General features: G+C 42.1%; 2 protein-coding genes across 10 annotated transcripts in view; both read right to left on the bottom strand.

The window, feature by feature from the left end:
• LOC106568946 (ras-related protein Rab-3A) overlaps positions 1-1,008 on the bottom strand; it is a 31,577-nt gene extending 30,569 nt beyond the window's left edge. Inside the window, exon 1 of the mRNA XM_014139812.2 lies at positions 867-1,008. The gene's annotated coding sequence lies outside the window, so the exon portion shown is untranslated. The remainder of the gene's footprint in view (positions 1-866) is intronic.
• Positions 1,009-8,949: 7,941 nt separating this feature from the next.
• Positions 8,950-12,678, bottom strand: part of pde4ca (phosphodiesterase 4C, cAMP-specific a) — a 59,394-nt gene continuing 55,665 nt past the window's right edge. For all 9 annotated transcript variants that reach the window (XM_014139813.2, XM_014139814.2, XM_014139815.2 and 6 more), the window contains one exon: positions 8,950-12,535. In XM_014139813.2, coding sequence (XP_013995288.1) covers positions 12,008-12,535 — 528 coding nt within the window. In that variant the 3' untranslated portion in view covers positions 8,950-12,007. The remainder of the gene's footprint in view (positions 12,536-12,678) is intronic.

Below are 12,678 nucleotides of genomic sequence, written 5' to 3'. Positions count from 1 at the left end.
TATAGTACGCTTATAACGTTTAACCAGAAATAAACAATAACCTTTATATTATTCACAGTTTAGCAATTCAATATTAAATTTAAAAAAACAAACATTTTGTTATAGATCAACGTAGATAGTTACTGTTTACATTGCTTGGACATTTCCGACACTAAAATCGTCTATGGCACTCCTGTCTTTGCCAACGTACCCGACCAAGATCAACAAGGCGGAAACTTTGCGGCTTAGGCAATCATTGGCTAAACTGGCTAACAAGCTATGGCTGTGTGTCTTGAGAATAGATTTTTGCGCATGTCTAACATTGAATGGACATGCAGTTACATCAGGCGGTTTAACTTGACATTTGCTATAGTCAACGTATGTTGGTAGCTAATTGCATTTGCATGGGTTAGCCGTCTTGGTCACAGGGAGATCAATTAGGCTAAGACCATCCCTTTGGGTCACCACTGTTTCCTAGCTAGGTCCACAAGCTGGTTACAGGGTACAGGGTCTCGCGCACAATTCAACCAGAAGAAAGGAATAACACTTCTACCCAATAATAGCTGCTCACGGTCATCCAAAAGGACTGTTGCTTTAATGAGAAAATGTCGCTATTTTTCGTTTTAAAGAGCCGCATTGACAGCATAAACATTAGTTCACCAGAAAATACATGTCTCCCTGCAATTAGGCTTAGCTAGCATACTAGGCTATTATTGATGCTAGCGAAGCATCCTTGTCTATATGTCAAATGAAGGTTACTCTTCCTTATTTTGCGACTACATTTGCCCTCCATTATTTAATTTACATCTGCCAACATATTCAAACACTTTCTGGTGCTACTGTTATTTGTTGAAATGCCTCGCCAGACAATACAGGTTGAGGCTTACCGTGAATTGTCTGTTTTATCTGCAGCTCCGTTGCAGTAGTACCCAGTGTTGCACCTGCAGAAACTAGGGCGTCACTTGCATGATGGTCACCAAGGGTGGGGCTCATAGTAGAGCTAGATGATGACTGGCAGTCTGGAGTACCAATCAATACTGTTACGCTTGCTGAGCAACCTGGGGCACTATTCAACCAATCCAGTAAATGTGGAGGAGGAGTTAAGATGGAGCGTCTCCTTTCTACCGGTTTACAGTAGTTATCACAGCCACAAAGTCAAAATCAGCTACATAGTAGAAATGCAAAAACATTTTGGGTTGCTTTAAGGTCTTCATTTAAGGTTAGGGTTAGGCATAACTTAGCAGTGTGGTTAAGGTTAGTGTTAGGTTTAAAATACAATTTTAAGAAGATAAATTAGAAATAGGCGGGGTTTATAACGTTGTGGCTGTGGTAACTAGTGATGACCCTTTTTAATGTCCAAAAGCAGAAGTCTCTTCACAGGCTCTCTTTCCATTTCCTCTGAAAACCGGAGCATCCCGGTTGTTGGGGACTTGGCCACTGAGGTATAACGCCTTGATCACACCTATTGTGTTTTTACACAGCAACATCTAGATATGTGTGCAACAAAAGTTCAACATTCACCTTTTGCTACCATTTTGGTCAAGCCTATGCATACAGTTTGAGCATACACTACCAGTCAACAGTTTAAGACCACCTAGTCATTCAAGGGTGTTTCTTTATTTTGACTGTTTTCTACATTGTAGAATAATAGTGAAGATATCAAAACTATGAAATAACACATGGAATCATGCAGTAACCAAAAAAGTAAAACAAATCAAAATATATTTTATATTCTTCAAATAGCCACCCTTTGCCTTGATAACAGCTTTGCACACTCTTTGCATTCTGTCAACCAGCTTCATGAGATAGACACCTGGAATGCATTTCAATTAACAGGTGTGCCTTCTTAAAAATTAATTTGTGGAATTTCTTTCCTTCTTACTGCGTTTGAGCCAATCAGTTTTGCCAATCAGTTCCAATCAGGAATTATACAACGATTAAAGGGATCGTGCTGTTTGTATGTGGCTACTATAAAAGTGGACTGTGTTTGCAGGGGCGAAAATCTGATATCAACTTTGGAGGGGACAATGACGTTACATTTTCTCAAGAGCAATTCCTGAGGGGGACACCAAAAGTAGTGCTGTATCACATAGCCTACATTGTAATATGGTAAATGTATATTGAGGAACCAAAGAAATAAGGTGTTTGCCGTACTCCTAACTACCGGTACCCAAAACTACACAACTAATCACAACAGCAATACCATTGCCTTTAACAAATCTTAGTTCAGTCACCAGTTTAAGTTGAGAGTGGGGGTATCCATGGCATTTTCCAATTATGTTCCTATTTTACAAGTCAAAAAAATTTAGAACCTTTCATAATGTTGCCAAACAAAGACTCAACAAACTTACCTGAGACTCCCTGTCTCTGCCAGTCTGTCCCTGCATATCTGTCCCCAACTCTGCTGTCTGTGTGCCATCTGTTGCCTGCTCTGCCTAATGACATCATTGTGAAACATTTCCATTAGAATTTCATTTCTTTCTTATGAACATTTTATCAACTAGTCTTTGAGATATTAGGCTACTAGGGTTCTTACTTTGCGTTTTGGTGTACTGAAAAATACTCTGATGTCCGTCTTTTTTCTGCCATTTTTCTGCCATTTTTCTACCTGGTTGGCTACACACACACAGTATGTAGGTTATTTACAGTAGGAGATGGGCTTCTATCATCTTATCTTCTATCATTCTATATGGGCTTCGATCTAAAAGGTAGCTAGCAAATGTGAAACGGATTGCAGGGACAAGAGTTGACAGCTGTATGAGTTCACCATTTACACAACATATGCTGCAACCTTTTGTAATTTTAATCGTTTGTTTCATATTGGCTGGCTTCTAACAATAGCTGAATTTGCAAAGCTAGCGAGCACCAATTCAGTGGTGTTTGCTATAATCTTTGCTACCCGGGTTAAATAAAGGTGAAATAAAATATATAAATAAAAGTTCCCTTGCGACAATTTAGCTTTTGCAACGAGACCATTAAATATATTTAAAACAATGGTAGAAGAGAGTGTAGTTCTGTTCAGTTTATCGCTAACCTTATCACAGGGACTTTGAAGCACTAACTTACATGCATGCTGATCTTGGAATAAATTGACGATAGCAAAGATTCCATCTTTGACGACGCCACATAAATGGAATAGGTACTAGCTAGCTTAATAGTTAATATTTGCGCGCTAGCTCTGCATATTCAGCTAGTGTGTGTGCGCGATTGACTGGATTAACCTCACGTCAGTTACGTGCATTGAGTGCCTTTCAGACAGTAGATACGACCTCTACGTTACCTCGCAAGCTAAGGAACTGGCAGTGGATCAAACCATTGTGAGGCAAAGGGTGGGGGGGTCGCAATCTTTTGAAACTTAAAAACGAGCTATTAAGTGTCTATAATGAGCACAATTGCTTTCATTGCGTATTATTAATATTATTTAAATTACATAGTTATGTTTCAGTGATATATTGGGGGGGACAAATCATATTTTTCCCAGGATGGGGGGGTCGTGTCCCCCCCGTCCCCCCCGGGATTTCCGCCCCTGTGTGTTTGCGTGTGATCAGGGGTGTATTCATTCCCCCGATTCTGTGGGGAACCCTGCACCAGTCAAAGAACACCTCCCAGTCTGTGACGTCAAGCAATCCTTGAGTTCCTCCCTGCTCTCCTCTGACATACCTGAATGATTTCTCTACAGGTTTTTCGTGTATATCTCGGTAGGAGATGGATAACGTTATGGTCTGATTTCCCGATGGATGCTCTGCACACTGCCTTGTATGCGTCCCCTACGTTGCCATAACACTGGTCCAGGATGCGAGTTGGACACTTGACACACTTTTGCAGAGTGGGGAGGTGCGCGGAGATGGAGAGCATATTAAAATCCCCAAGCACAAATACTAATGGTGAAAGCGCAGCAATAAAACAGTATGTAATCCTGTCAGCAGCGTCTTTATTGTTAGATCCAGGCACATAGACCAGAATAATGGTAATCTATCCAAATTCGCGTGGTAGATAGACTAGTTTGAATGACCCAACGAGGATCTCATAGTCTCTGGTGCACACTTCAGTCACATTACACTGCGTGGCACAAGTATTATCTACAAAGATACATAGCCACTCGCCAATTGATTTATGTGATGTTTTGTCTCGATCTGCTCTAATAACAGCATATCCATCAATGTTCACATCAATATAGTTCTGCTTGAAACACGTTTATGTAAGCTGATTAAATCACTTTGCCCAAAGTCCTCTTGAAATTTAGCACTTGCCGCTAACTCATCCAGTTTATTGTTTAGTGACCTCACATTTGACAAGGTAATCACCCGGAGCGGGTGACGGTTTCCGCGCCTCCGTAGTCTGTTCCTAACACCACCTCTTCAGCCTCGCTTCTTCTTGGTTTCCATTTTTGACTTTGTAGAACAACCATCAGGCAAAGCAATGCTGTTTTCGAGAGTGTGAGCTTTATCTCGAAAAGAAAGCCGAAACTCACAGGAGTAGGGGGTGGTGGTTGATTTACTCACTGAAACCATACAACCTCTGGTATAGATTGTAAAATTGTGCGCATATTACAGCGATTAGGATTGAGAAAGTCACACACGCCATGTACAATCCACTTTCAAATTTGCGACGCACTTTGGAATCACTAGCGGTTCTGAGGGGAGGCCAGGGGGGGCCAGTGCCCCTGTGACAACAATTTTGGACCCCCTTGTAGCCCCCCTAAATGTAGCGTATGAAATCATTTTTACATAACTAATTTTTGCTATCATTCTTTTTTACATCCGTTATTAGACAGTGGCAACGATGATGATTATGAACATGGTATTTTGCCTGCTAATGCCTGCAATGCAGTGAAGAAAACGATATGACAACAATAACGTCTAATGTAACTGGCCCCTCTAACAGTACAACTGGCCCCAGCTTGGCCCCCCCCCAGTTGAAATGGTCTAGAACCGCCACTGCTTGGAATTAGCCTCGACCACACATTGAGGCTTCCGGGTGGCGCAGCGGTCTAAGATACTGCATTTCCGTGCTAGAGGCGTCACTAAAGACCCAGGTTCGATTCCAAGCCTTATCACAACCGGCTGTGATTGGGAGTCCCATAGGTTAGGATTTGGCCGGGGTAGGCTGTCATTGTAAATTAGAGAAGGTTCATAACTGACTTGCCTGGTTAAATAATTACTTTAAATTGAATTTTGGTACTCCAGAAGTACATTCATTTCAAATGGAACGCTGCGTTTGCCTTGCAGCATTGCTTTGCAGAGGCAGTTGCAGTGCGTTCTGTGTGGTGCATATACGTTAGATTTATCGAACATATGCGTCAAACTGTACAGTATGCGTAGACGGCTTGACAGAAACTGTAGCAGAAGGTGAAGGTTGAACTTTTGTTCCACACATATCCAGATGATGCTGCGTACCATTTTGCGCAATGACACTGTTGGTGTTCTACAAAATGAAACAAAATTGAGCAATATAACTATAAACAAACAAACAATTCACGCAGGTGAGCTCAGGGTCTGGCAGCAGTGCGCGCCCCCACATTGCAACATCAGTAAAACCAAAGAGTTGATTATTCACTACAGGACTCTCGTTTGCAACTATTGGACTAATGATTATGTTAGCTAGCTGGCTATGGCTATCCAACACTATGGCTATCCAACACATTCAATAAATGTGTCAATGTCTGTCACCTTGATTACTCAAATTTCTCTCGACCTGTGCACCTACTTGTAAACTTTCATTCATAGGCTAGGTTGTAGCAACCTCATGATGGGTATAGAGAAAATGTGAGTAACATGTAGTAGCAAAAACCTATCAATGTTACATTGAGCTGGGTGAATGGAATATGAATGACAGTCATCCAATATGCTGTAATAAAATCTAATTGTATCGGTCACATACAAGTGTTTAGCAGATGTTATTGTGGGTGTAGCGAAATGCTGTGCTTCTAGTTCAGACAGTGCAGCAATATCAAACAAGTAATATATAACAATTTTACAACATATACCCAATACACACAAATCTAAGTAAAGGAATGGAATTAAGAATATATAAATATTTGGTCAAGCAATGTCAGAGCGGCATAGACTAAGATACAGTAGAAAGTATAGAATGCAGAATATACATATGAGATGAGTAATGCAAGATATGTAAACATTATTAAAGTGACTAGTGTTCCATTTATTAAAGTAGCCAATGATTTCAAGTCTGTGTATATGCAGCAGCCTTTCTGTGCTAGTGATGGCTATTTAACAGTCTGATGGCCTTGAGATAGAAGCTGTTTTTCAGTCTCTCTGTCCCCGCTTTGATGCACCTGTACTGACTTCACCTTCTGGATGGTAGCGGGGTGAACAGGCAGTGGCTCGGGTGATTGTTGTCCTTGATGATCTTTTTGGCATTCCTGTGACATTGGGTGCTGTAGGTGTCCTGGAGGGCAGGTAATTTGCCCCCGATGATGCGTTGTGCATACTGCACCACCCTCTGGAGAGCCCTGTTATTGTGGGCGGTGCAGTTGCTGTACCAGGCAGTGGTAAAGCCAGACAGGATGCTCTTAATTGTGCGTCTGTAAAAGTTTGTGAGGGTTTTAGGTGACAAGCCAAATTTCTTCAGCCTCCTGAGGTTGAAGAGGTGCTGTTGCTCCTTCTTCACCACACTGTCTGTGTGGGTGGACCATGTCAATTTGTCAGTGAAATGTAAGCCAAGGAACTTAAAACTTTCCACCTTCTCCACTGCTGTCCCGTCGATATGGATAGGGGGGTGCTCCCTCTGCTGTTCCTGAAGTCCCCGATCATGTCCTTTTGTTTTGTTGACATTGAGTGGTTATTTTCCTTGCACCACACTCCCAGAGCCCTCACCTCCACCCTGTAGGCTGTCTCGTCGTTGTTGGTAATCAAGCCTACTACTGATGTGTTGTCTGCAAACTTAATGACTGAGTCGGAGGCGTGCTTGGCCACACAGTCATGGGTGAACAAGGAGTACAAGAGGGGGAGGAGCATGGCCCCTTGTGGGGCCCCAGTGTTGAGGATCAGCGAAGTGGAGATGCTGTTTCCAACCTTCACCACCTGGCGGCGGTCTGTCAGGAAGTCCAGGACCAAATTGCACAGGGTGGGTTTCAGACCCAGGGCCTCAAGCTTAATGATGAGCTTGGAGGGTACTATGGTGTTGAATGCTGAGCTACAGTTGAAGGCAGAAGTTTACATACACTTAGGTTGGAGTCATTAAAATTCGTTTTTCAACCACTCCACAAATTTCTTCTTAACAAACTATAGTTTTGGCAAGTCGGTTAGGACATCTGCTTTGTGCATGACACAAGTCATTTTTCCAACAATTGTTTACAGACAGATTATTTCACTTATAATTCACTGTATCACAATTCCAGTTGGTCAGAAGTTTACATACACAATGTTGACTGTGCCTTTAAACAGCTTGGAAAATTCCAGGAAATTATGTCATGGCTTTGGAGCTTCTGATAGGCTAATTAACATCATTTGAGTCAATTGGAGGTGTTCCTGTGGATGTATTTCAAGGCCTACCTTCAAACTCAGTGCCTCCCAAGTCTGGTACATCCTTGGGAGCTATTTCCAAACGCCTGGAGGTAACACGTTCATCTGTACAAGCAATAGTATGCTAGTATTAACACCATGGGACCATGCAGCCGCCATACCGCTCAGTAAGGAGACGTGTTCTGTCTCCTAGAGATTAACGTACTTTGGTGCGAAAAGTGCAAATCAATCCCAGAACAACAGCAAAGGACCTTGTGAAGATGCTGGAGGAAACAGGTACAAAAGTATCTATATCCACAGTCAAACGAGTCCTATATCGACATAACCTGAAAGGCCTCTCAGCAAGGAAGAAGCCACTGCTCCAAAACCGCCATAAAAAGCCAGACTACGGTTTGCAACTGCACATGGGGACAAAGATCGTACTTTTTGGAGAAATGTCCTCTGGTCTGATGAAACAAAAATAGAACTGTTTGGCCATAATGACCATCATTATGTTTGGAGGAAAAAAGGGGGGGTTTGCAAGCCGAAGAACACCATCCCAACCATGATGCACGGGGGTTGCAGCATCATGTTGTGGGGGTGCTTTGCTGCAGGAGGGACTGGGGCACACAAAATAGATGGCATCATGAGAAAGGAAAATTATGTGGGTATATTCAAGCAACATCTCAAGACGTCAGTCAGGAAGTTAAAGCTTGGTCGCAAATGGGTCTTCCAAATGGACAATGACCCCAAGCATACTTCCAAAGTTGTGGCAAAATGACTTAAGGACAACAAAGTCAGGGTATTGGAGTGGCCATCACAAAGCCCTGATCTCAATCCTATAGAACATTTGTGGGCAGACCTGAAAAAGCATGTGCGAGCAAGGAGGCCTACAAACCTGACTCAGTTACACCAACTCTGTCAGGAGGAATGGGCCAAAATTCACCCAACTTATTGTGGGAAGCTTGTGGAAGACTACCCAAAACGTTTGACCCAAGTTAAACAATGTAAAGGAAATGCTAGCAAATACTAATTGAGTGGATGTAAACTTCTGACCCACTGGGAATGTGATGAAAGAAACAAAAGCTGAAATAAATAATTCTCTCTACTATTATGCTGACATTTCACATTCTTAAAATAAAGTGGTGATCCTAACTGACCTAAGACAGGGAAGTTTTACTAGGATTAAATGTCAGAAATTGTGAAAAACTGAGTTTAAATTTATTTGGCTAAGATGTAAGTAAACTTCCGACTTCAACTGTACATCACTGGGCCCAACCAATCGCCCCACTGATAGCTCCTGATTCAATTATTTTTCCATCTATCCCTTGCTAGTCTGACTGTAGTCAACATGAATATGTTTTGATTTAGAATGATTGTTTAAACAATTTCCTATTGAAATACACTTAGATAACTATAATGTAATCCAAATTCAGTGTCATTTGGAAAAAACATGCGTATCATTGTAGCATTCCATGGTCAACATTATTTCCAATAAGCATCCATGATGTCAAAAGCATGAAGACTCCTTTATTGAAAAGGTGGACAGGCATACAGTAACAGTAAGCGCTTAGAAACCCGTAGTAAACAGTTGTGTTTGGATTGTCGAGACTGCAGACAGGTGTTCTGGGCCAAGTTTCCCAAAAGCATCATAAGACTAAGTTCAATTTAGCCTTGAGATGCTTTTGGGAAACCGGGACCTGGTCAGGAGAGAAACATAGGAACAGCGTGTCTGAAACTAGGATCTCCTACTCTACTGATGTTATCCAGAAAATCCTGAAAGTTTGAGTATTTTTTCTTTCTTTAATGGCAGACATAGGGAAACTAAAACATTTGGTTGAGTACTGTAGTTGAAATCTGTCCCATTTTTTTTTCTCCCAAAGCTCGGAAGGTAGCTACAAATAAATACTCTGCCTCCGACAAAATCTATAGTTCTTCATTTCGGACATATATATATATATAGAAATAATAAATAAACTGTACACAAAGCATTGTGAGGAAAGTATACAAAACAATAAATGAAATATACAAAACAATAAATGTTAGACAGTCATTACAAGGGCTGGTGAAAAAATTTTGCATGACAGCTGAGGAAGGCAGAACGGCTTGCTTGAGTTCTTGACTGTTTGTGCTCCTTAGATACATTATGCATGGCACATTATGCATGGTTTCTCTCCACCCTATATCAAATCTATGCTGAAAGAAAACATATGCAAATATAAGGCTCCAGAAAGTCTCATTTCTAGATCTTTTGTAAAAACGCAACACAAATTTACTCCACGATGGCAGTTCAATGTTTGTGTTTCGTCCACAGATGAGTTTATCTTAGTTAAGTGAAAACTCTCCTTATGAATCTTGCAGCAAAGAAAATCATGTATCTTTATCAAAATATATTGTGGTTAGTTACAAAAAGGTTCAATTCCATAACCTAACAAGTCCCCTATTTCAGCTGCAGTGTTCCAGCCTGTGCTGTGCATCAATTGTAATAATCAACCCACATAATACCAGAATACAGACAGAAAACTAACGTGGATTAGTCAAGTTACATTACACTCAACTGTGCTGGAAGTGCAGAGACTTGTGAAAGTACCATACAGAGTGCTTTGGTTTCTTTACAAATTCAATTCATCAAAACATCCAACCATTCAAACATACCACTTCTTTAAGACAAGTACAGTTATCAGGGGATTATTGTGCTGAAACCGAAAACCTATTGGACAGAACGAGTACACAGGGAGGGCGACATGATCAACAGTGCTGTCAGTCAGTCATTGATGGAAATTAGCCAGGGGCAAAATGTAAATTACAGTACGAATTGTGTCATGCTTGCTTGGCACTTGTACTGTCATTGGCTTTGTCCCTGTAAAGAGCAGAATATTGACCAATGACAAAGGGAAAGTGGGGAAAACATTCTGGCACAGAGAACTGGCCCATGACAGAATTGCGCTTGAGTGGCACATCTTTCACACATCTCTAAAATAGTTTGGCAAATATTACAACATTTTCTTCACAAACCCAGATGACATAGTACATGCTACCAATGTATCTTATTTAGTAATTCAACTGGTTGAAAATGTGACCAGTGGTGATGTTACCTGTGGAGAACGTGAGACCTACTGTATTGTAACAACAATAATGGACTTGAAAGGACATTGTCCACAGACCTACTGTCAAACAGTTCTTATCTTCATCCAGGTTCCCCCCCAAAAAACAACCAGTTCTCCTAATGTGCCAGGCTATGTAAGTGCTGGTTACACCTTCCTCCAATGTGTTCATGCATTGGCTCAAGCCCTTTCAAGCAGGATATTGGCTGTGAGTTAAATTGTAAAGTGCTAAAAGTGGAGGCAGACTGATGAAAATGGGTGCCGTAAAAAGGTTAATGATACACACACAATTACAGCATAAAGCAGTATGTATACACTTTGAGTGACTTTCAAAAAATTAAATAAATAAAATCATATAGAAAAGGGTTGATTCTTAACTGAAGTCCTTGTTTTGGGTACAATAAAACCATAGCGAAATCCAATCCAATTAACATACCTATAGTCAATTTACAGTAGGTATGGGCATTTTCAATGCCTTGAATTGTATTACACGTGCTGACTTCAATTCCAAATTTCAACACTGGGAGGCGCCAGGTGCAAACAGCATAGCTTTGTCTTACTTTTATGCCCCTATAACGACTGGCTCAGGGTTGGTTTTGTACGTAACAGTTCAGGTTAGGACTGTGTGAGGAAGAACTGACCCTAAACCAATTGTTAAGAGTTTGTAATGCTGCTGTAGTGCTGCTGCTTCAGTCAATCTTAGCACAAGACCCCTTGTGAGGCACCTAGTAGCAGTTGCAACGGTGGTACCCAAAAAGTATTGTTGCTGCATTTTAAACAATCTCTTCCTCAAATCATTCTGAAGGCCTGCTCTGGACTTTGTCCTTTGTGGTACATATCTGGTAAGGTCTGCAGTTTACCAGTAAAAACCACTTCCTGCACTATTTTGAAAGGACTTGAATAAAATATCAAATGATTAACAGTTGTAAAGGCAGGCAAATATTGCCATTGGCCAAATTCCTGTTTATTGTGCTGTTTGGCATAATGTCTCAAAAGACTTTATGGTGTTTGTTGTTACTAAGTTCAACGCGCCGTCAATTGTTTCAAGCAGTCATAAGTAGTCAAAAGGAAGACGTGTCCCCGCAAAATTCCTCGCTCCTTCGTCGTAGACCTGGCTGTCAAAACAGGAAGGTTGGTTTTCTCAGCGTCTCTGAAAAACGTAAGCCAAACACGGTGACGCAGGTTCAACTCCGAAACATATCGGTAAAACACAAAAGACCAGCTCAAAAGCATGGTTTCCTGTTCTCTGCAACCTAACAAATAGGAACTGTGGGGCTCTCCTCTCTCCAGTGCAAGGTGACTGCTGTGTAAGTCAGACTTCCTGAACGCATCCCCTTTACGTTCTCTACCTCAGCTTTGTCCTGCCATTCAGTCCAAGGAAGCCAAAGATGGGGGGTAAAGGGGTCAGGGGGGAGGCACAGAAAATCAACAAAAACACGAACAAAAAAGAACATTGCACTGGTGTTATGTACCTAGCCTGAAGCGCCTCACACCGGCATTACCTTCTTGGTCATGTTCTTTGTCTTCGGCTGCCTCCTTGTCTGGGTCAGAGTCGGTGGACAAAGTCGTGCCACCGAGATTGAGGACAGAGGTGGCCATTTTGGAAAGCCCCTGATAGTGTGGGTGAGCACTGGCAGACACGGAATGGAGTCTGCTGTCCGGGTCAGTTCTAGAAGGCTCCGCCCCAGTGCTACTGTACCCTTCCTCCTCTTCTGGGGGGCTCTCTGTGTCCGACTCGCCTTCCTCCTCTAGGGTCAGCTCAAACTGGAATTTGTCTCCGATAGAGGATCCACCCCCTCCGGCCCCCATGGCTCCCCCAGGCAGGCCCACCTTGTCCTGGGCCTCGGGGGTAGGCGAGGGGCTGTGGGGGATCATGCTCTGGTACCACTCGCGGTTGTCCTCTAGCGTGTCTAGGATCTCCTGGGCGTCGGGATGGACCAGGTCAGCCCACGTCTCCCATAGAGGGTGAACAATGTAGTCTATAAAGCCCACCTGGAGGGAAAGAGGAATATATTCATTGACATATTTGCCAGAGAGGCAGGCTTTTCCGAAACAGACAGTGTTTGTCTCTATGCTTGTGTACATAGTGTGTATCTGTGTCTCTGTGCTTGTGTACATGGTGTGTATCTGTGTCT

This window comes from Salmo salar, chromosome ssa14 (genome assembly GCF_905237065.1).
Source record: "Salmo salar chromosome ssa14, Ssal_v3.1, whole genome shotgun sequence".
In the NCBI taxonomy this organism is placed as follows: domain Eukaryota; kingdom Metazoa; phylum Chordata; class Actinopteri; order Salmoniformes; family Salmonidae; genus Salmo; species Salmo salar.
This window is presented reverse-complemented; position numbering and strand designations above follow the sequence as displayed.